Source organism: Capricornis sumatraensis, chromosome 6, assembly GCF_032405125.1.
Source record: "Capricornis sumatraensis isolate serow.1 chromosome 6, serow.2, whole genome shotgun sequence".
Taxonomy (NCBI): domain Eukaryota; kingdom Metazoa; phylum Chordata; class Mammalia; order Artiodactyla; family Bovidae; genus Capricornis; species Capricornis sumatraensis.
The window spans coordinates 121,107,916-121,131,669 of NC_091074.1; the positions used below are offsets into that span (position 1 = coordinate 121,107,916).

At 50.8% G+C, this 23,754-nt stretch overlaps 1 protein-coding gene across 1 annotated transcript in view; it reads right to left on the reverse strand.

The window, feature by feature from the left end:
* Positions 1 to 22,312, reverse strand: part of SNTG2 (syntrophin gamma 2) — an 81,452-nt gene extending 59,140 nt beyond the window's left edge. Inside the window, exons 1-6 of the mRNA XM_068973664.1 lie at positions 22,295 to 22,312; positions 19,375 to 19,512; positions 10,006 to 10,062; positions 9,866 to 9,923; positions 349 to 392; positions 195 to 236 (exon numbers count right to left, since the gene is read on the reverse strand). Coding sequence (XP_068829765.1) covers positions 195 to 236; positions 349 to 392; positions 9,866 to 9,923; positions 10,006 to 10,062; positions 19,375 to 19,512; positions 22,295 to 22,312 — 357 coding nt within the window. The remainder of the gene's footprint in view (positions 1 to 194; positions 237 to 348; positions 393 to 9,865; positions 9,924 to 10,005; positions 10,063 to 19,374; positions 19,513 to 22,294) is intronic.
* Positions 22,313 to 23,754: the final 1,442 nt, after the last annotated feature.

Below are 23,754 nucleotides of genomic sequence, written 5' to 3' on the forward strand. Positions count from 1 at the left end.
GGCCACCCGGGAGGGCTCCTCACTCCCTGAGTTTCAGCCTCCATCTTCAAAATAGGAGCCACCAAATCCACCTTTCACAGCACCTGAGAGGCGCCTATGAGCACACGCATGAAATGCACACATAGAAGCAAAATGATCAGGGTAAGAGAATATCTAATAGGAAGAAGAGCATCCGTGAAAAGTCACACACTTACCACTTTCTCGTGGGTTGCACTTTCTACATTAATGCCGTTAACCTGAAAAGATGACAAATTAAGAATTTTGAGGCTAATAATTGATGAGTCTCAGTTCAGAACTAACAGGAACTAACATGCGACAGAGCTAAGGACTGAAGTTCAAGATACTGACCTGGAGCAGGGCGTCCCCTACGAACAACATCCCTGTCTGGTTGGCTGCAGGGTCGCAAAAGGGGCAACAGTGTTAACAGAGACTCAGAGACGTCATACTCCTTGTGGTGGTGGCTGAAGCACAGTCTGCAGCAACTGGTACAGTGTGTGCAGGTGCGTGAGTGTGTGCACACGTGTGTGCATGTGCGTGGATGTGGGAGCCTGTGTGGGCTAATGTATGCATGTGTGCATATGGGTACATGTGTGCATGTGGGTATCTGTGTGTGCGTGTGTGTGTGTGCACGCATGTGGGAGGCAGTCTGTGCATGTGTACAGGTATGCACATTGAATATGAGCATGTGCACACGTGTGAATATGCGTGCACGCATATGGATGTGTGTGCATGTGGGAGTTTGTGTGCATGAGTGCACAGGTGACTGTATGTGTGTACACATGTGCATATCTATGCACACACATGCATGTGTGGATGTGTGATATGGGAACATGAGCACATGTGTCTGTGCATGTACACATATGTACACGGGTGTGGGGAAATGCAACGTCACAGCACCAGCCCCTCCAATGCGGCTACACATTCAGCTGATTTTAAGCACGTTAAGAGAGTTACTTTCCAAACACAGAGACGTGTTTAATGAGAAGCACAAATGAAGGGTTCCATTACACACGTGGAAAGTCTGATCCCCATTTTCCATTAAGTCGACACAGACAATAAAATAGGAATGATAGAGGTCCCTTAGGATCCTCCCCTTTCCTGGGAACACATTCACACAGACTGTTTTAATTAAAGGGAATGTGCTCAGAATACTAAAGGAAAAAGGAGAGAAAACCTTTGCATTGCACAGTTTGAGTATAATCTCCACAGCATATTCCTCCTTAATTTTCCTATGATCATAGGGGAAGAAAGAAACCTCCTTTTAACAAGACTGAACAAATTTGCACCAAACGTAAAGCATTTTTCAGTGTAAACCCTGACAGCTGTCTTTTCTTTAATGCCAGTGCCTGACTTCGGCTCTGCTCACCCAGGAACCCCCCTGAGGGGCCCAGCTTGCAGCAACACTCTGTCGTCCACACCCCCAGCCAGAGCCGGGAGCCCCCTACCCGCCCGCTCGCCGGCTCAGGTGTTTTAGACGTCTGGGTTGATTTCAGTGACTGATCATTTGGGCCACTTGTTTTTGCTCTTCTTGGGGTTTTAAGTTCCCGCTGTTATGTTTAAATTCACCAACAAAGAGGGATCCCTGGAAACACAAGCCCCCTCCCTCCTCAGTGAAAACGCCCCCAGGCCCCTCTCTCTCTGCCGGTGACCTTGGTCTCACTGTGTGACCAGGTCTGCTGTGTAATTTCCAGGTCCTGTCAGTAGAGAACCTCTATTTTTTCAAAGTCCCCTCAGGGTTACTGCCGAAGGCATCTTGTACCCACGGTGAGAACCAAGAAGGCTGGAGCAGCTACGACGCAGGTGAGTGATGGCCGAGGACCCCCCCACACACACACACCACACACACACACACACACACACACACACACACACACACCACACACCACACACACACACACACACACACACACACACACAGGGCCCATTCTCACAGGGGTCTTTCGCCTTCATCTAGATTAGTTTTATGTCTTTGGTTAAATATTGAAAACCAAGTGATAAGCTATTCTTTTTTAACAGTGGCATTCTTTAAATTCCAGAAAAATATTTAATGTCAATTGTTAATGTTAGTTCTAGTCATTAACTATATTAAATTTTGTTGAAAATAAAATACAATCTTTATACCACTAAATGCAACAGTATTTTAGGTAGCTAATGAAGTTAACATTTACAGAGACTGCCCAGAAAAACCTCCATTGCTCATTAGGTGAGACCTACTAATGGAGACCTCTGTCTCTCTCTCTCCCTCCATCATTTAAAAAAGCCAGTTTTAAAAACTTTCCAATTAAATCTTTGATGTGTTGTCCCTTTGATGGTTTTCAGTCTTAAAACACAAATTGGTGGTGGTGGTTTAGTCGCTCAGTCGTGTCTGACTCTGTGACCCCACGGACTGTGGCCCACCAGGCTCCCCCGTCCCCGGGACTCTCCAGGCAAGAACACTGGAGCGGGCTGCCATTTCCTTCTCCAGTGCATGAAAGTGAAAAGTGAAAGGGAAGTCGCACAGTCGTGTCGACTCTGTGACCCCACAGACTGTGGCCTGCCAGGCTCCTCTGTCCATGGGATTCTCCAGGCAAGAGTACTGGAGTGGGGTACCATGCCCTCCTCCAGAGGACCTTCCCGACCCAGGGATCAAACCCACATATTCTGCATTGCAGATGGACTCTTTACTGACTGAGCCACCAGGGAAAGTGGTAAAATGGATGATAAAACAGTATCGTGGAAGTTTGATTTTAATTAAAAATTTTAATTACTGTTCCTAAATAAAATAAACTTTTTGGTCAGATTAAGACAGTTAGTGGGTTTCAGCTGAAAGCGGCTGCAGCTTATTTCTGTGGTATCCCTGTCATTACATCAGGATGTAAAATGGAAATAGACCATGTATATTTCAATCCACATAAACTCAAATATGCAAACTAGCTACAAGGAAATGTTCTATTTCTGTTATACTTGCCTTTTCAAGTCCAGTTAATTGCCATCACTAGCGTTATGTGAGGTTATGCACATTTAATCATTCTTTGCAATATAATTGTGTTATAACAGAAATAATTTGTTTTCTCTGCAAATTAATTAGTAAGATTCAGACATGCTAAACATTCATTCACATAAACTTCTGGGGAATGTTAGAAAATGATAATGCTTCCTGAAAAGCCGTAGTGTTAACTGCACGAAGAATCTGGGTTAATAACATGGAAATCCCGTGTCTCTGGTGTCTCATACCCACTTCATTGTCCTTCACAAGCACCGAGTCCTTTAGGCCCAGGACCAGTCACCTGTGGGCACGACTATCACCCAGCAGGGGTCACTGGCGCTGCGGTCACAGGACCTGGGTTGACCTGACCCCGGCTGAGCCCCTGCCCCGCCCTCAACTCCCGAGGAGCCCTGCTTCCCGACACACGTTCACCCTCCGCCACAGCACGGGGGTGGGCTTTTTATACGGAAAGATGGTACAGAATACTCAGATTAAAAAGCGGGAGTCTGGGGGAGCGCTGACTCACCCCCATGTTTACAAGGACATGCTGTGCGCCTTGTGCGGACGCGGGCCGGCCTGAAATAACCCAAACCATCCTGGCCCTGCAGACAAGCAGACACCCGGTGTCCCCCCAGGAGGCAGCCTCCCGCCACACAAGCGTCCCTTCAGATCGGAGGGATGAACTACCAGAAAATGTTACCCACACCTCTGCACTCACTGCGAAAACGGAGGTGGTACGCTCGCTCCTTTGTTGTAAGAGCTCTTTGGTCCTCACTATAAAGCCCAGGATTGCCGGTGCTGCTCACTCCAGTCTGTGGCCCCGTGACCCAGAGTCGGAGAAGGAGAGACTGCCCTTCACAGACCCGAGTGCCCAGAGCATCCTCCCGCCGTGTGGTCCACCGCTGGCGGGGTCTGCTGTTTATGAACCACAGCATCCTGCTCTGGAATTTACCACCAGGTCTGATGTGTCAGTCACCTCTTTCTCTCGGGGAAGAATGACCTGAGCCTACTCGCTGTTTCAGACCACCTGACGTTCACACATTGTGAGCAGATAAGAGCGCCAGTGCGTGCATCTAAGGCGACCCAGACGAGCTTTGCCTCCGGTAGTCCAGGGTTAAGGTAACTCATCCAGGAAGCCTGCCCTTCAGTGCGGAGCTCATCAGCACCCTGGGCGAGTGGTGCTGCAAGAGGAGGGTAAGTGGGGAGACGGAGACCCTGACCCAGAGGTGCTGAGACACGGGGTGCTGGGGGGAGAGAGGCGGGGAAGCCCTCGTCCAGCCTCGTATCACACGCTCTTGGCTCAGAATGGGGGAAAACTCCACCAACTTTGAAAATAAAGATGACACAGTCTGAAGAGCTGTGCTGAGGTTCCATCCTTGGAGGACACGCAGGATGCGTGGAGCCCCCCGGCCAGAAGACTCAGTAGGGACGCCAGCTTGGATCCACGCAACGGAGAGTTTTAAGTAAACAGTCTGCAGGACGTGCACCCAGCCCAGCCGCGGTGGCTGCAGGTGGGAATGCCGCGGTGGCTGACCTGGGGGAGGGGGGACACGGAAGCCCCTGCCCCGCCTGTGACTGTCTTTTTGCAGCAGATGGCTGCTGTGGGGTGGGGTGGGGGGACTCGGTGGCAGGCCTGGAGGACCAGAGCTCTGGGCTCCTTGACAGCTGACTCCCATGAGGAGAAGCCCCCGGGGACAGGGTGGGGAGGCTGGTAGGCAGCTGGGCAGAAGCGCTGAGTCTTGGCATTGTGGCAGCTCTCCCACAGGCTCCGCAGCCCTCACCCGACCCCCTGCCAGTGTCCTACCAGGCTCCACGCGGCTCTGCCTGGTGACCTGAACGCTGCTGTCCAGCGCCTGCTCTTGGGGCTTCTCCGCGGTCCCGCTTGTGAAGCAGTCAGTCCAGGGAGCACTGGCTCCGTCCTGGGTCCTGAACAGGGACCCGCCCAGGCCCTGGGGGTCGTCACCAAGGCGATGTGTTCCCCTCCCAAGGAGCCACAAAGGGGGCTGAACCACCGTCAGAGCAGCTGCGGACCAAAGGGCTGGAAGGTGGATGAAGCGAAGCCGCTCAGTCGTGTTTGACTCTCTGCAACCCCGTGGACTGTAGCCCACCAGGCTCCTCCATCCATGGGATTCTCCAGGCAAGAGTACTGGAGTGGGCTGCCATTTCCTTCTCCAGGGGATCCTCCCGACCCAGGGATCGAACCCGGGTCTCCCGCACTGCAGGCAGCTGCTTCACCGCCTGAGCCACCAGGGAAGCCCTGGAAGGTCAATGATATGCTTTTAAAAACATTCTCTTCACTTTATGAGAAAGTTTGAGCACAGACACCATTGCGATGGGCTGTGAACAGCGGCATTCCCTGAAGAGGTCGCCCGCTTCCTGAAGCCTGGGGCGCGTACGTATGTGGACTCCTTGGGGGACGAGGGGCACGCGGCCTCAGAAGGAACGCCGAGGCAGGAGCTGCCGTGTAGATGGAGACAGAACCAGAGGAGAGGCAAGGACCGAGGGGAAGGGAAAGCTTCCCACTGGATCAGCCAGATCCATTGATTAAAGAAGTCTCACAGGTGCAGCTAGAAGCTCCTCACCAGCCTTGTCTGGCGGCAGCATTTCACGGGGGTGAGGTGCCAAACACAGGTGAATGTGCTGGAGGAAACAACACATGAGGCCTCGGGCCTCACCCCCAGGAGGCCCCGCAGCGCCCCAAGCTCCGTTTGACAGATCTCCAGGCCATGCCTCCAGAAGGCAAAGGGCGGCAACCAAGTGTCTAAGCACCTGTGCCAACCACATACCCAGGGCCGATGCCCGGCCCACGTGGGAAGCCCCCGTCCTCACTGAGGGGACCCTTGACGCAGCCCCACCCTGACCCCGTGGCAAGGACAGCGAAGCCACAGCTGGGCACGCGGCCTCCCTGCGCCTTTCCCCCAGCGCCAAGGCTGGTGCCCCAACGTTGCCCAGTTCTGGAACATTCTCTGGACAGCAACCCGGGCGGTTTTTAATGTAAAACAGACCTTCTGACCCTGCATTGGACCACCCCAAAACGACCCCTCTTGGCCCCGTCACCCCCTTACTCATAAACAAGACACAAGTCCCTCTCCAGGACGAGATGCTGAGGACCTGCCCCAGCCTCCCATCCCTCCTCTCCTCCCCAGCTGCCCTCCCCCACGGGCTCCCCGTTTCTGAGCAAACAGGCCCATCGACCCTTCATCTTGCCTCCTTTCTGAGTTTGGGATGCCGCCCGGCAGGGCCTGCTCACACCTTACTGTGCTTGATTCAAATATTTGCTTAAGCATCAGCCACGGAGAGATTTCCACTGACCACCTTGTAACAACAGAGATGCTCCGTCCACTGCTCGGCACACCCCAGCGTCGTTTAATTTTCTTCAGGGCGGTGGTCACTGTCTGAACACGTATTATGATCTGTTCACTGACGGCCAGTTTTCTCCCACTGGACATAAGTGTACAGGGGCAGTGTCTTTCCAGAATGCCCAGAAGAGTCTGATCCATACAAGGCGGCCATCGAGAGCAGGTGGGTTGGTCTGCGGGTGAATAACTGAATAAACGGTTTTATATTCTTCTCTGACCTCTGAAACTCCAATACTTTGGCCACCTGATGCAAAGATCTGACTCATTTGAAAAGACTGAAAGATTGAAGGTGAGAGGAGATGGGGACGACAGGAGATGAGATGGTTGGATGGCATCACCGACTCAATGGACGTGAGTTTGGGTAAATGCCGGGAGTCGGTGATGGACAGGGAGGCCTGGCGTGCTGCGGTTCACGGGGTCACAAAGACTTGGACAGAACTGAGTGATAGGACTGAACTGAACCGAACGGTTTCCAGGCGCTTGATCCCTAGATGCAACTCCAGGCGGACGTCAGGATGCTGGCCGCTCAGGTCCCCACATGAAGCGGGAGAGAAGCCCTCCAGCTCCAGGTCCCCTCCGGGGTGACTGTGAACCTGCCTCCTCACGGAGGGGACCGAGCGAGGCGAAGCCCTGTGGGAGGGTCCCAGGCCTGCCCCTGAGGGTCTCACCCCCAGGAAACACCCTAACTCGGGGGGCTGGTGGTTGGGGTGCAGGTTACCAGGTTATCGGCGTCACGTGAACCTGCCTCACATGTGCACAACTTTCCGGAGCCTGGGCTCCTGCACACGAAGGACCCTCCTGACACCAACACACGCGGCAGCTCGGCCAAGGGCCCCCTGCCTACAACACGCACGTGTCCTGAGCCAAACCCTGACCATGTGAACTTGGTGAGACCATCCCGGGTCCAAGATCTCAGCTCACTGAGCATTTAACTCGGGAGGGCAGGGCATAGAGCACCCACAGTGAAGAGGGGGCGTGGGTGGGACAGTCGCAGCAGAGGAAGGGGCGCCCTGGGGTGGGGCGGGGCTGCTCCCCAGCCTGGCCAGGGCAGGATGTGGGGGTGGGAAGGAGGCCCGGGCGGGCGGGATGCGGGGCCCAGAGGTGCGGGAGGCGAGGAAGACGTGGTTGGGAGACTCGCTGGGTTTGAGATGCTCACGACACTTCCTGGAGCTGGAGAGCGGAGTCTTCTTTCCAGGAGCCATGTCTGCGCATGCGAGCCCTGCCTAGGGGGCCGGACCCAGGGGGCCGCAGACGCGGAGGAGGTGATTCTGTCACCCTGCAGGCCGCCTCGGCCTGTTTACACCTCCGCAGGGAAGGGAGATGCTGTTCCTGGGCTGAGCGATCTTTTTCTGATTTTAAGCTTATTCCTGAGAGGGGTCAGGCAGGAAGGCCAGGGGTCTCCAAACGGGGCAAACAGGCCGCATGTGGCCGACACGTTTCTCTCTCTCTTAAATGGCAGGGGGAAACAGACTGCCCGTGCCAGCTCCTTCCTTCGCTCTTCAAACTTAAAAGGAGGTTTAAGCTTCTGGGCTGCCACGGCGACGCCCGGCCCCTCCTGAACTGAACTTTCCTCAGACCTTGAGCTAACCAATGCATTTTTCTTACAGAAATGTGTGTCGTAAGCTATGTTAACGAACGGTGTATGTACCCTAGATTCTGTGTTTCTTCAAGTCGTGAGGGCTCTGAGTATTGAGACATCTCTTTTTTCTAGTTAGCAGCCTGCTAGTAGCTATATGACACCCAGCTGAAGACTAGCAGGGGGCACTCTTTCTGCCCCCTTCTGATGTCTATGTCACAAGCTTTCTCTATCTCTTTTATACTTTAACAAAACTTTATTACACAAAAGCTCTGAGCGATTAAGCCTTGTCACCGGCCCCGGATTGAATTCCTCTCCTCCAGAGGCCAAGAATCCCAGTGTCTTTCACAGCTCAGCAACAACCTTTCATTGCCCTGTTCTCATCCTTTTCTGAAACATATTCATACCCACAAATTTAAAATTTTACTTACAAAAAGGAACTAAGAATGTTCACAAGCAGATTTGAGCAATCCTTCTGTCAATCATTAATCAGCCAGCCAGATGGTTATGGTCACATGGAAATGATTATACACTCCGAGGCCAGCAACGGCCTGATTCATCCTCCTAGCAGACCCTCGATCTACACACAGGGGCCACTGAGTCCCTGCAAGCTCTTCACTTGCATAACTGCAGCACTTGTCTCACACAACAAAAGGATGGCAGTCCAACAGAAAAGTATATGCTTCTTTGAAGTGCTTTGAAAACCTTGAAAAAGAACGGCCATTTGGTTCAGAGACCTGGGTCTTCATGGTTATAATTAAAGCCATATTTCCTGATAAGACTGGAATCCTTTTGTGTTGCCAAGAAGACCAGCATTGGAGGTCCAGGCTCTTGTTTTTCCCTCCTAACAACAGCTGGGGGCTCTCCAGGAAAACCACCCCCTGCGGAAGGCAGGCAGCTTCATGGGCTCAGGACCCTTAACGCCCACAAAGTGCGGTCCACCTGCTGCAGGCTTTAAGGGCGGGCTTTGTGACTCTGCTGGAAAAAGGGGAAACTGCAGTCAAGCTGCATCCTGAGTGTCCTTTTGGTACAAAAGAGTCTTCATGCAGAACACACGTGTTGTTAAAACCTCTTTTCCACACGACTGAGGTCAAAGCCACAGTGGGGGCTTTACCTCACCACGAACAGTCCCTGCAGGAAAACATGACCGTGGACCTCTGGCAGCATGAGGCCCGAGGCCACCAGGCTATGCCAGCAGGCCCCTGCCAGATGTGGGCCAGGTCTGAGCATCCTGGGGGGAAGCGTGACTTGTTCCCCCAGCCCAGGAGTCCAGGGATCTCATCCAGGACCTCAACACCCTGGCCCTCGACCTCATCCCCTTCAACACTCAGGCTGGCCCTCGACAATGCGGGCTTCACGTTCAGGGTCGGGTGTCCCTCTGCCTGGGTCAGGCAGGATCACCTCCTGGACCTGCCCTGATAGAACAGGCAGATGGGCGGCCCGGGGGAGCGGAGGAGGTGGTAAGAGCTGGATTTGAAAATGCCACCAAAGAGTTTATCAGAAAAACATGCACCCTGATGGAAAGCCACCTGCCCAGTACTCACGTGCCCTCACCCTCAGCCCTACACACTCTGACCTCCCAGGAGAGGCAGCTCTTCCCAAAACCATCACCACCATTTCAGCACCACGGCCAGCAGCCTCCCTGCCTGGCCCCGCGGCTGTGACACGGTTTTACACTGGAACCTCGTCACACTAACCCTCAGTCCACTGCACACCCCAGAGGGGTCTGTCTTTCCTGAGAAATCGCTGCCATGTCCGTGTCTCCTGGGGCCAACGTGATGCCACACTGTGGGTCAGTATCTCTCTTAAGGGCTGGCAGGATCGGGGATGAGAGCGCAGACAGCTGTGAAATAAGACGGCAGGCGGATGGCCAGGTGACACACACAGCGGCTGTCTTCCCACTGAAAACAGTGCACTATGCTCCAAGCTGCAGCCACGCACACACGGCCACGTGGCTGCTTTTACCTGCGAGGTCTCTGAATATCTTCGATATGACCACAGGGACGCCGTGTTCCACGCCACCCTGGAAGACAGGCATGGGGCGCAGTGAAGATGGAGCGGAGGCCTCCATGGGGAAGCGTCGGGGAGAAGCAACGCAGTCATACCTTTATGCTCAGGCCCAGGCCGTCCACAGGCTGTCTGCGAAGCGTAACAGTTCTGTGCTTTAAAAAATTTAGAAAACAAACCCGGTTTAGGTTAAAATGGACAATCAGAAAGCGAATGCAAAATGTATACATTAGCTTCTTCATTAAAACTTCAGACATGTGGGGACATATGTATACCTATGGGTGATTTGTGCTGATGTTTGGCAGAAACCAACATAATTCTGTAAAGCAATTATCCTTCAATTTAAAAATTAAAAAAAACTTCAGTAGCCGTTTATATCTCGAAAGGGGAGCAGCCTAATCCCCACAGCGACAGCACCGTTTCGAGCCTGCACTCGGCAGTGCTAGAGGGAAACGGGCAGCCTGGTAAGAAACGGCCGCGCTGTGCTGGTTTAAGATCCGCCCGAGGCCCTGCAAAGTCGGCCATCTCACCCCGTTCTGGCTCTGAGGGATGGAGGCCCCGTCCCCAGGCAGCAGACGGGGAGGCTACAGAGCACGTGCTCAGCTCCCCGCTTCTAAAGTCTGCCTTCCCCACTGACCCCCAAAGAGGCTGCCTGTGCACCGTGCTGCTCAGCACAGCTCACCATTCGTAAATCAGCCACCAAGTAATCGATGCCAACTTGCAAACGATCGACCATTTCACGTCCTGACCCAGTTTAAAGCTGCCGGTGCTGACGAGAAGCCAAGACTAACCCTGCCGTTGGTCACACCCCCTCTCAAGTGTTCAAACATGTAAGGTGTGTGTTTGGCCTACACTGACTATTTGTCGGTGAACAGGGTTGGCCAAGGATTGATCAAGTGGTGTAGGAAGCGTGTTCACCTCCAAAAGTAGCAACGGGAATAATAAAAGGGTGTGCACTGCTTTGAGAATTTCTGTAAAAACTGGAGAGATTCACAGCAAATACGCTGGCATACGGCCAATATGGAGGATAATTACATAGGGTTCTGCTTGCCACTTTTCAACTTTTCATATGTTGAAAAACTACATAATTAAAGGAAAAAATTATAAAATGTTTAGTAGACTATACAAAATGCTTTGCTATTATGATTTTAGTTATTTAAAGTTTCACTGAAAGACACATTTTTGTGTCTTATTTCCTTATCAAATGGCTTGTGTGCACACTCACACAAACACATATAAACCATTATTTATTCTATCCTTAAACTAAACCACAGTGTAAGCTTTTATAGTGAATTTGGCCCTTCCATTCACTCTTCGTGGGATTCCCAGATGGCTCAGCGGCCAAGAATCTGCCTGCAATGCAGGAGACGCAGGTTCAATCCGAGTCAGGAAGATCCCCTGGAGGAGGAAATGGCAACCCACTCCAGGAGTCTTGCCTGGAGAATCCCATGGACAGAGGAGGCTGGCGGGCTGCAGTCCATGGGGTCGCAAGAGTCAGACACGACTGAGCACACACACATTCAGTATTCCAAGGTTTTCATGCTCTCAAAGCCAAACTGTCCTTGTTGAAGAGAAGACTATGGATTGAGTCCACACACATTTAATGAGCGAATGCAGGTGCCGAGGGCCAGGACCAGGGCGAATTCCACAAGAGTCAGAGTCCCGACGTCCCGGCAGCTGGGACATTCCTGAGAACTCGCTGGCAATCCATCCTCCATTCGTTGCGAAAACGCTGCCCGCCCTCCTCAGAGAGCGTGAGACTGGCCTCCCCGGTTAAACCCTCAGCTCCCGCCTCCACCCAGAGACGGCGCCCTGGTCCCCGCTCAGGACCGACCCCTGCTCTCCAGGGCCCCTTCCGTGTCTTTCGGATCCATTTACATGCAGGCTCCCCTCCCCCCCCCACCAGTCCTTGCCAGTGGAAACAGTTCTTCTGGAAATGACCCACCCAAGGAAAAGGGCGGTGGCCCTTCCAAGACAAGCAGACTTCAAACAGGACTGCCTCCTCCAGAGCACGTGTACAGGGCTAGCTAGCGATGCCACAAGCAGGGTTTCTCCCGACTCAAAGTGAGCCAGTCAATCAAAGCCTTGAGGTTGGCTCGGGCCAGTGTACGAAGTGCCCAGAACATAGAGAGAAAGGTTCTGGGCCCGATTCTGATTTCTCCGATCACTCTGTGGGTCTGTGACACGAGCCAGACAAAGCCTGTGAAGAAGGCCAAGCACACGCAGGACACACGTGACCCCAGAAGAGAGACAGGACCCAGCTGAGGGCCCTCCTGACGGACCAGGGGAGCCGGGGATGGACCGGAAGAGCGGGCATCCCTCCAGGGCCTCCGGGGGTCCCAGACCCCCGTCCTCCACCAACCCAGGGCTCGCCGGTGTCGGGTCCCGGCTCCCATGTCCCATCTGCCCTCTGCGTCTCCAGCACGTCATCCGCCAGCTCCCCTGCTGCGCCAGGGCCCCGAACCCCTCACCTGTCTTCTCCAGCTCTTGCTTTTCATTCCTGAGATTTCTTCAGATCTACCTTGCAGCTCTGACTTTTCATTTCCAAATGTTATTTAACTGGTACACTGAGATTTCAATTTCATTTATTTTTTCTTTATTCTCTTTCGCTGGTTTCACAAAGCCTGGATCACTTTATACAATCTCTCCTTCCTTTGTCAGACTGTTAGAGCCTTCTGTTTAGTCTTCAGACGCAATGAGCACACGCCTTTCACGTGAGGCACTTGGCTCTCACAGCTCGACGTCTCTGCAGACCCACCTCTTCACCGCTGCTCGTGTGGCTTTCTTCCCTGGCTTTATCCCCACAGTCTGCGAGAACCCGGAGTGGGGATCCTCTCAGGCCCCGGTGGAGAGTGTGCATGTTGTTCCAGAAGGCCTGCACCTTCCGTCTGCGTGCACCAGGGCCCCCTGCACCTGACACCATCTAACTGCATTTTCAGCGGGAGGATTTTCAGGCCACAAAGTAAACCACAGCACAAGACCCAGGTGAGGGGCGGTCGGGATTAGTGTCCTCAGGGGCGTTTGCCTGGCTTTGTCCCTCTTCCTTCAGAAGCCAATGCCGGCCAGGCAAGAATTTTTTCTGCGGGGGGGGGGGGGGGCGGGGGGGGACTGTCTTCAAGGTCACACTCTCCCCGTGGGACTTGGGACCTCCTCCCTCTGGGTGGACGGACTACGGTCAGTCATTTCCCCTGGATCAGCCCCGGGCCTCCCCCTGAGGTCCGCTCTCCCCGCATTGCCCAGCTTAAGCTGGGCAGCAAAAACTAGTCCAAGGACTGGGCCAGGCTGGGCTCACTGTGACCTGTCTCGAGCTTTGCCAGGGTCTAGTACCGCCTGCCCTTCCCTCCTCTCGATGCTCTGGGTGCGACCTTGAGAAGTTACAGGCAGCACCCAGACCCTCAGGCACAGAGGAGCAGCTCCATGTTGCCTCAACCCTGTAATTAACCCTGTGAGCTCAGACCAACAACTTCCGCTATTTCTTAATTTCCCAAACTGAGGATATGGAATTCTCTAAAATACATTTCAGCCATAAATGTGCTATGACTTAAAGTGCCAGATACAACATAGAGATCTTTTAAATTCTTTCCTTCTGTCACTTCTTTTCATGCAAGCCACAAAGGTAACCTTACAATTTAGAAAAATAAAAAATGTCAAATGTACAGACACAATATAAAAATGAAGCAATCTAAACAGAAAGTCTGAAACATAGCAAGCCAGCTTCTTCATATGGCAAAGCACATTCTCTCTTTAGGAGATAATTAGAAAACTCAAGTCAGTCAGTCAGTTCAGTCACTCAGTCATGTCCGACTCTTTGCAACCCCATGAATCGCAGCACGCCAGGCCTCCCTGTCCACCAACTCCAGGAGTTCACTCAAACTCACATCCATTGAGTTGGTGGTGTCATCCAGCCATCTCATCCTCTGTCGTCCCCTTCTCCTCCTGCCCCCAATCCCTCCCAGCATCCGGGTCTTTTCCAATGAGTCAACTCTTCACATGAGGTGGCCAAACTATTGGAGTTTCAGCTTTAGCATCAGTCCTTCCAATGAACACCCAGGACTGATCTCCTTTAGGATGGACTTGGATCTCCTTGCAGTCCAAGGAGCTCTCAAGAGTCTTCTCCAACACCACAGTTCAAAAGCATCAATTCTTCGGTGGTCAGCTTTCTTCACAGTCCAACTCTCACATCCATACGTGATCACTGGAAAACCATAGCCTTGACTAGACGGACCTTTGTTGGCAAAGTAATATCTCTGCTTTTTAATATATTGTCTAGGTTGGTCATAACTTTCCTTCCAAGGAGTAAGCACCTTTTAATTTCATGGCTGCAGTCACCATCTGCAGTGATTTTGGAGCCCCAAAAAATAAAGTCTGACACTGTGTCCCCATCTATCTGCCATGAAGTGAGGGGACCAAATGCCATGATCTTAGTTTTCTGAATGTTGAGCTTTTTCACGCTCCTCTTTCACTTCCATCAGGAGACTTTTTAGCTCCTCTTCACTTTCTGCCATAAGGGTGGTGTCACCTGCATATCTGAGGTTATTGATACTTCTCCCAGAAGTCTTGATTCCAGCTTCTGCTTCTTCCAGTCCAGCGTTTCTCATGATGTGTGCTCTGCATATAAATTAAATAAGCAGGGTGACAATATACAGCCTTGACGTACTCCTTTTCCTATTTGGAACCAGTCTGTTGTTCCATGTCCAGTTCTAACTGCTGCTTCCTGACCTGCATACAGATTTCTCAAGAGGCAGGTTAGGTGGTCTGGTATTCCCATCTCTTTCAGAATTTTCCACAGTTTGTTGTGATCCACACAGTCAAAGGCTTTGGCATAGTCAATGAAGCAGAAATAGATGTTTTTCTGGAACTCTTTTGCTTTTTCCATGATCTAGCGGATGTTGGCAATTTGATCTCTGGTTCCTCTGCCTTTTCTAAAACCAGCTTGAACATCTGGAAGTTCACGGTTCACGTATTGCTGAAGCCTGGCTTGGAGAATTTTGAGCATTACTTTACTAGCATGTGAGATGAGTGCAATTGTGTGGTAGTTTGAGCATTCTTTGGCATTGCCTTTCTTTGGGACTGGAATGAAAACTGACCTTTTCCAGTCTTGTGACCACTGCTGAGTTTTCTAAATTTGCTGGCGTATTGAGTACAGCACTTTCACAGCATCATCTTTCAGGATTTGAAATAGCTCAACTGGAATTCCCTCACCTCCACTAGCTTTGTTCATAGTGATGCTTTCTAAGGTCCATTTGACTTCGTATTCCAGGATGTCTGGTTCTAGGTGAGTGATCACACCATCGTGATTATCTGGGTCGTGAAGATCTTTTTTGTATAGTTCTTCTGTGTATTCTTGCCACCTCTTCTTAATATCTTTTGCTTCTGTTAGGTCCATACCATTTCTATGGGCTTGATAAAGGACAGGAAACCCAGAGATTTTAACTATTCAGAGTTCCGTATTGATCGGAAGAGACAGGAATACAAATGAAATATAAAGTTGCCAATTCTAGACTCTAATGTTGACTCAGCAGATTTGAGACTCTATGGGTTTTATAAAAGGGTGAACCCAGCTTTCTCTCCCTCTTTCCTGATAAGAACATCCACCCAGAACTGATACAGTGATTATTTTTCCAGCAGTTTCATGAACACTAATACGAGTCTGCTCCTTAATCCTGTCTTCTCAAACAGACAAGAAAGAGTATAAGTGCAACCCCAGGTGTAAAGCTCAGCGCAAACTGGGCCAGGTTCCGGGAGAACCAGGTTCCCTCCAGTCTCAGCTTGTGAGCAAGTGCTGGGGCACAGAGCCTGCTGGTCGTGAAGCAAGCGTGAGCCTCCCGCTGACAACAGAGCTCGAGATGTAAGGATCAGTCAGCAGCAGTATTCCTGTTAAGAAAGCTGACCTTGGAATTCAGAGCACCAGCGTGACTCATCCCCACAGGAGCGGGGTGTCTGCCCTTAGACTCTGAAGGCCTTGCAGCCTCAGCGACAAGCTGACCTCTGCTTGACATTACATGGGTGGTGGCGGTGTTCAGTTGCTCAGTCGTGTCTGACTCTTTACAGCCTCAGGGACCGCAGCACGCCAGGCCTCCCTGTCCTTCACCATCTCCCAGAGTTTACTCAAGTGCATGTCCGTTGAGTCGGTGAGACCATCCAACCATCTTATCCCCTGTCACCCCCTTCTCTTCCTGCCCTCAGTCTTTCCCAGCATCAGTGTCTTTTCCTATGAGTTGGTTCTGCCCATCAAGTGACTGAAGTATTGGAGCTTCAGCATCAGTCATGGATGGTGAGACGCAGTAAATGTGTGTTGAATCCAATGATGCATTTTTCATCTCCTGGGCCCCACACAGGGACTCAAGTTTCAGTGAGATGTGAAATTCACACTCATTTCTTCTGCTGATCAGCTGGGAAATAATTATTACACCTCCCTCTCCCGCAGCTCAGAGTAATTTTAGATGATGGAAAATGAATGCTCTCCATCCGGTTTTCTGTTGGAGGTTAACACTGAAACACTCAGCAATAGGAACATAAGGGAATCACTGTGTTCTGACCCCCTAGAGGTGCCATATGATCTGCAGAAATACCATGACTGTTGTTGGAAGTCGTCTTTTTCATCCTCCAAACTCATGATAAATTCTCGGGTCAAGGTTAGTTTTATTTTTATAATCAACTGAAGAACACGGGTTTCAACTGTTTCTCCAATCAGTGGGATTGGATCCAGAGGGATTCTGAGTCTGGTGTAGAAAAGGCATTCTGATCTCAGGAGCTGAACATGTTCTTCTTGGATCAAAAATGTCCTCTGAGTCCCCCTCACAATTACCTAGCCCAGATACACACGTCTATTCAAGAATATTTCACTCCTTTCCTACAAATGAGGCTTCTCTGGAAGCAGCAGAGATCATTAAAGATGGAGCCAGGAGGCTGAGAACATAACCTTGGGAACCACCCTCTGATATACAGCAGGCAATTTCAACATCAAGCTTTGGGCACCAATACATCACTTGAAACTGCAAACATAAATTTATGAACATACACCCATTTTTCTTATGAAGGATCCAATAATTTTCATCAAGAAGGTAACCTTGGGCCGAGAATCTGACACTGAATTCTAAAAAGTATAATTTATTTTCCTTGGACAATACATAGAAATCTGTATGCAGGCAGGTCAAGAAGCAACAGTTAGAACCAGACATGGAACAACAGACTGGTTCCAAATAGGAAAAGGAGTACGTCAAGGCTGTATATTGTCACCCTGCTTGTTTAACTTATACGCAGAGTACATCATGAGAAATGCCAGGCTGGATGAAGCACAAGCTGGAATCAAGACTGTCTGGAGAAATATCAGTAATCTCAGATATGCAGATGACACCACCCTTATGGCAGAAAGTGAAGAGGAACTAAAGAGCTTCTTGATGAAAGAGAAAGAGGGGAGTGAAAAAACTGGTTTAAAACTCAACCTTCAGAAAACGAAGATCATGGCATCCGGTCCCATCACTTCATGGGAAATAGATGGGGAAACAGTGGAAACAGAAAAGTTATGACCAACTAGACAGCATATTAAAAAGCAGAGACATTACTTTGCCATCAAAGGTCCGTCTAGTCAAGGCTATGGTTTTCCCAGTAGTCACGTATGGATGTCAGAGTTGGACTATAAAGAAAGCTGAGTGCTGAAGAACCGATGCTTCTGAACTGTGGTGTTGGAGAAGACTCTTGAGAGTCTCTTGGACTCCTAGGAGATCCAACCAGTCCATCCTAAAGGAAATCAGTCCTGAATGTTCATTAGAAAGACTGATGCTGAAGCTGAAACTCCAATACTTCGGCCACCTGATGCGAAGAACTGACTCATGTGAAAAGTCCCTGATGCCGGGAAAGATTGAAGGCAGGAGGAAAAGGGGATGACAGAGGATGAGATGGTTGGATGGCATCACCGACTCGATGGGCATGAGTTTGAATAAACTCCGGGAGTTCATGATGGACAGGGAGGCCTGGCATGCTGTAGTTCATGGGGTTGCAAAGAGTTGGACACGACTGAGTGACTGAACTGAACTGGACGATATAGTGTAGAAACATTACCTGTTCTTACTATAACTTATCTGAAACTTCGTATCGATTACAAACTCACCATCAAGAAAGGCGACACGACTAAGAGGCTGCAGAGCCACCCTGGCTGCCTCCTCCGGACCCCTCTCCACCCGCCACCCACGGTCCTGAGAGCACGTGGAAGGTAATCAGCAAAGGGACGGACCTTGTGCAGGCGAGCAGGAGGCTGCCAGCCTGTTGCAGAGCGGCACTTCTGGCTCCGAGGGACTCTTCTAAGCGCTGGAGGAGGCGGGTCTGCAGGATCCGCGGGGTGGGGCGGGGGCGTCCTCGAGAGGACGGGATGCAGAGCCCGGGCCTGAGGGTCCAGGGGAGCGTCCTGTCGCCCACCCTCATTGTGAGGCTCCGCCACCCTCGATGCGCAGGGGACGCCCTTGACCGAGGTCTGCGGCCAGAACAGGGGCGGGACCCGGGTGGGGGGCAGCCTCAGGCTCCAGGACAGAAGGAGGAGGATGCCATCCAGGGGGAGACGTGCGTGTGAGGACACGGAGGCAAGGTCGTGGTGCCGTCAGTTGACATCAGGGCTCCCGCGCTGATGACGGCACACTGACCACAGGACTGCAGACAGACCGGGTGGAAGCGTCCTGCCCACGTCATCTCCGCGGTAAAGGTTACAAGGACTCAGAAACCCCACAAAGAAGGGGTCTCCAGCGCCCCCAGTAGAGCCAGCCCACCTGGGGATGGCAGAGCCTTGGGGTACTTCCAGAATTCTCCCAGAATGTATCCATAGCCACTTAAGCCCACTGGGAGGAGAACAGGAAACTGCAAATATAAGGTGTCATGTATTTAATTCATCATCTGCAGTGGTCTCAAGTTAAATTTGGAGATAAAACTTGCAGAACCATTGTTCCCTAATCTTTATTCAATATTCTAAAACATCGGATACACGCTTCTTACCTTTAAGAACATTTCACTTATAACTGAAGCCGAGAAGGACCAGGCTTTATGTGAAAACTCTCTGTGCATTTACGGAGGCAAGGAGCAGGTGGACGCTGAAGAGCACCCGCTGTACCTTTCGCTGCCTGTGGTTCCAGGCAGAAACCCTGGGGCTCCTTCAGGAAGGAGACGACCTTCCTCACCACGGCCTTCTAGTTTCCCATGAGAATGCGCTCAGTCTCATGGTGTGCTGTCTGGGGATGTTTTTAATATAAAGCTCCTCAAGGAAAATATATTAATACAGAAATTAAGACGGCCGTCGAGAGAGCAAACACGAGCTTGCAAAGAGACTTTGCTTTGCAGCAACGTGGGCATCTGGACAGGGCTGAGGACCGTCAGGCCACGTCCTGCAGGGCCCCGGGAGCTTCCGTCTGGGGAGCCCCTCCCGCGTATCGGGGTGCCAGGGTCTAGACAAGCCCTGGGGCTGCAGGCGCGGAGGCACTTACGTTTGTACTGGGACGGCTGCCGCTAACACAGACGACATCCTGTTTCTGAATTGTCAGTGCCTCTTTCGTCAGCTTCAGGCGGACGTCATAGGTGTGGCCAGACACTTCGTCGTGCAACAGGGCGATCCCAGTTTTAGTCTGAAACAGAGCAGAGGTGGGAGGTGTGAGGACAGAGAGCAGGGACCCTGGCAAAATGTGCCTGAGTCTGAAACAACCTGTGTGTTCACCACACACCCACACATCTAACAAGGGCTGGATTCAGTTCAGTTCAGTTGCTCGCTTGTGTCCGACTCTTTGCGACCCCGTGGACTGCAGCACACCAGGCCTCCCTGTCCATCACCAACACCCGGAGTTTACCCAAACTCATGTTCATTGAGTCGGTGATGCCATCTAACCATCTCATCCTCTGTCGTCCCCTTCTCCTCCTGCCCTCAATCTTTCCCAGTATCAGGGTCTTTTCTAAGGAGTCAGTTCTTCACATAGGTGGCCAAAGTATTGGAGTTTCAGCTTCAGGATCAGTCCTTCCAATGAATATTCAGGACTGATCTCCTTTAGGATGGACTGGTTGGATCTCCTTGCAGCCCAAGGAACTCTCGGGAGTCTCCTCCAACACTGCAGTTCAACAAAATCGTGGGATTTTTAAAATATTTCTTCTGAATCAGTTTTTATAGGATTTGCATGAAACATGTTGTTAGCAAGTGAAGAATGGATGAGTCAGAAAGTCACCCTGGATAAACTAGAGAAGTTGGCTCCTCCACGTGGAGTCACGGACGTGCCCCAGGCTGAGCGGGGCCTGGTCAGTGGGCGGCACGGGTCACGGGAGACCACTGGAATGGCCACCCCATCCCCCCGGTGCCTGCAGAGCTCTGGCCTGCACGGCCTCGGACACAGCCCCGCACCTGGGGGAGGGGAGAAGGCAGGTGGGATGCTCGGCGAGGCCGTTAGGGTCTGGTCCACCGCCCCAGCCGGGCCCGGGGGCGGGACTGAGCGCCGGCAGGGCCGAGGCTGGAGCAGAAACAGTGGGACACACGGGGCCCGAGGGCGGGCTGGTGGACACTGATCCGTTGTCAATACAGACCTTTTCCTGCTGAAGGAACTGCACACTAAGAACAGAGAAACGGTAACGCGGTATGACTTCCTCTTATTATAACTTAGTGGGATTGAGATTCCTGCTAAAAGACCTTCACTGCAGGTAAAAACAGAATATTTAATACACGTCTAATCCCAGGGACGGGGAGCCTGGTGGGCTGCCGCCTATGGGGTTGCACAGAGTCGGACACGACTGAAGCGACTTAGCAGCAGCAGCAGCAGGCGGATCGAGACGACACTATATGTCACTAACGTCACTAGAGACACAGCAGATAACCGACGGAGACCTAGTGTTCGGGGAGCTATAACCTAGTGTCTCGCAGCAACCTAGACGGGGAAACTGAATCCCTTTGCTGTTTACCTAAAACACACACAACACTGTGAGTCAACTACTCTCCAACTTGGGGCTGCCCGGGGGTTCAGCGGCAAAGACTCTGCCTGCACGTGCGGGAGACGTGGGCTCCATCCCTGGGTCAGGAAGGCGCCCTGGAGAAGGAAACAGCAACCCACTCTAGTATTCACGCCTGGAAAGTCCCATGGACAGAGGAGACTGGTGGGCCACAGTCCATGGGGTCGCAAATGAGTCAGACATGACTTAGCGACTAAATAAAAATTTTTTTAAAATACTCCAATATGAAACTTTTTCACAGGGTCAGATTCACTGATTGTGATTCGCTGAGGACTGTGTCCTCACGTTCTCTGCAGCGGAAACTGAGCAGCGAAAGAGAACACCAAACCTCCTTCTCAACAAAATTGATTAATAAACGTCTAAATCACCACAGACCAAAGGTGTAAGAACCACACTCTCTGACATAAGTCACAGCAAGATCCTCTATGACCCACCTCCCAGAGGAACGGAAATCAAAGCAAAAATAAACAAATGGGACCTAATTAAACTTAAAAGCTTTTGCACAACTAAGGAAACTATAAGCAAGGTGAAAAGACCGCTTTCGGAATGGGAGAAACACACCAAGGCATACGCACTGAGGAAACCAGAACTGAAAGAGACTCGCGCACACCAGTGCTCACCGCAGCACTGTTTACAACAGCCAGCACATGGAAGCAGCCTAGGTGTCCATCAGGAGACGAATGGATAAGAAAGCTGTGGTACATATACACAATGCAGTATTACTCGGCCATTAAAAAGAATGCATCTGAATCGGTTCTAATGAGGTGGATGAAACTGGAGCCGATTATACAGAGTGAAGTAAGCCAGAAAGAAAAGCACCAAGACAGTATATTAATGCATATATATGGGATTTAGAAAGACGGCAACGAGGGCCCTGTATGCAAGACAGCAAAAGAGACACAGATGGAAAGAACAGACTTCTGGACTCTGTGGGAGAAGGCGAGGGTGGGATGATTTGAGAGAATAGCATTGAAACATGTGTATCACCATATGTGAAACAGGTCACCAGTCCAAGTTTGACAAATGAAACAGGGCCCTCAAAGCCGGTGCTCTGGGATGACCCTGAGGGATGGGGTGGGGAGGGAGGTGGGAGCGGGGTTCAGGATGGGGGACACACCTACACCCGTGGCTGATTCATGTCAATGGATGGCAAAAACCACCACAATATTGTAAAGTAATTAGCCTCCAATTAAATGAATAAATGAATAAGAAACCATAAAAATTAAAAAAAAATCACAGTGGAAATAAGAATCCATTTTGAATAGATAATGAAGTTGCAGCTCTTTGAAATGGTGTTTCAGAGAATATTTACATCTTTCAATGCATTTTTATTTTTAAAAAGCTGTTGAAAATCAATCTAATATCAGGGTAGCCAAGGGCCTGTTTTTGTGAATAAAGTTTTATTGGTTCAGCCACACCCACCTGGTTACTCTCGTTCATCACGGTTTTTATGCAAATATTACATTTGTTTTAAAAGCTGAATCCACTATTAAAATTCTTTTACAAAGTAAACTCTAGGGCTATACAGCTTCATCAGTGAACTCCACATATTTCAAGAAAAAAAATTCACAAAGTCTTTGAGAAAAACTAAAAAGGAACACCATTTAACTTGTATAAACCCAAGCCAAGCTGGATACAAAAACCTAGCAAGGAGGTTATAACAAAATAAATTAACTTATCTATCACCTTCTTGAACATAAACGCAAACATCCTAAAGAAAATATTGCCAAACCAGACGCAGAAAAATATAAAAATGAAACTACGTCTTGAGCAGTGAACAAGGAAGGGAATGTAGCTTTTCACCTGAATGTCAGTGTCATTTACTCCGTGTAACAGTCACCCACCAGGGCCTAGTGAGACCCCCCAAACCTCAGGGCTCCTGGGATCTGGAGGGGCCTGCCTGGAGCTTCTCTGTGGGCCTCCTGCGGCCGCAGTCAGTCGTGGGGACGGCAGTCGAGTGGGAGGGGGCTCGGGTGGCAGGTCGGCCGCCAGCTGCTCCCGCACTGCCAGCAGCGGACCCTGGGCTGGGCTCGGGCCGCCTCCCCCTGGCCGCTCACAGCAGGCGTCCCCCAAAAGGCTGACGAGAGAGGAAGAGCCTGGCCCAAACTGGAGCCGCTTTTTCTAACTAAGCATCGTCACTCCTGCCCAAGGCCGTGGACACACAGCCCGGCCGGGGATGGAGGTGGGGCAGGACCACCCGGGGCGGGTGGACGGGGCCCCTGGGAGCCCCCACACCACAGCTCAGAGCACAGAGACTCTTGTAGAATCATGAACAAGCCTCGAAAGACACCTAACAAACGTCATTCGCAACGAAGCCTTCTAATAAAAGGTGCCTTCCCCGACCTTCCGGGAAACCTCTGAAGAAGCCTCAGAGCATGGGTGATTCTGTGTTGAATATGGAAAACTTCCTCCTGGAGGCTGAGAGAGATGCTCACTAATTTTGTGAGTCTATAACAGACAGGCTGGTTACAACCTCTCTGGTAAATGTCATTCTAGAAGGTGAGACGCTAGAATTCTCAATTCCCTGCTGGGATTCAAATTTCTCAGTTTATCTTTGCCCACCTTGAGGTAGGGAAAAATACTCTTAAAGGCATAAACAATTTACAACATTAACAATATTCACAGATGATAAATCATGTCCATAAATAAGACCAAAGAAGAGTACAGACATCTGGAAACTAGGAACGCCTAGAAATATGGAAGGATAAAAGTGAAAGCTATCAGTATGACTCACGCCTTCATACAACAGAACCAGGAGAAAAAAACTCAGAATATTTCTCCCCCCAAATCATTAAATATTCAAGAATATGCAAAACATCATGAGTACTTAAAACAAGAAAATTTAATCCTTCATTGAAAAATACTAAAGAAATACTAATTTA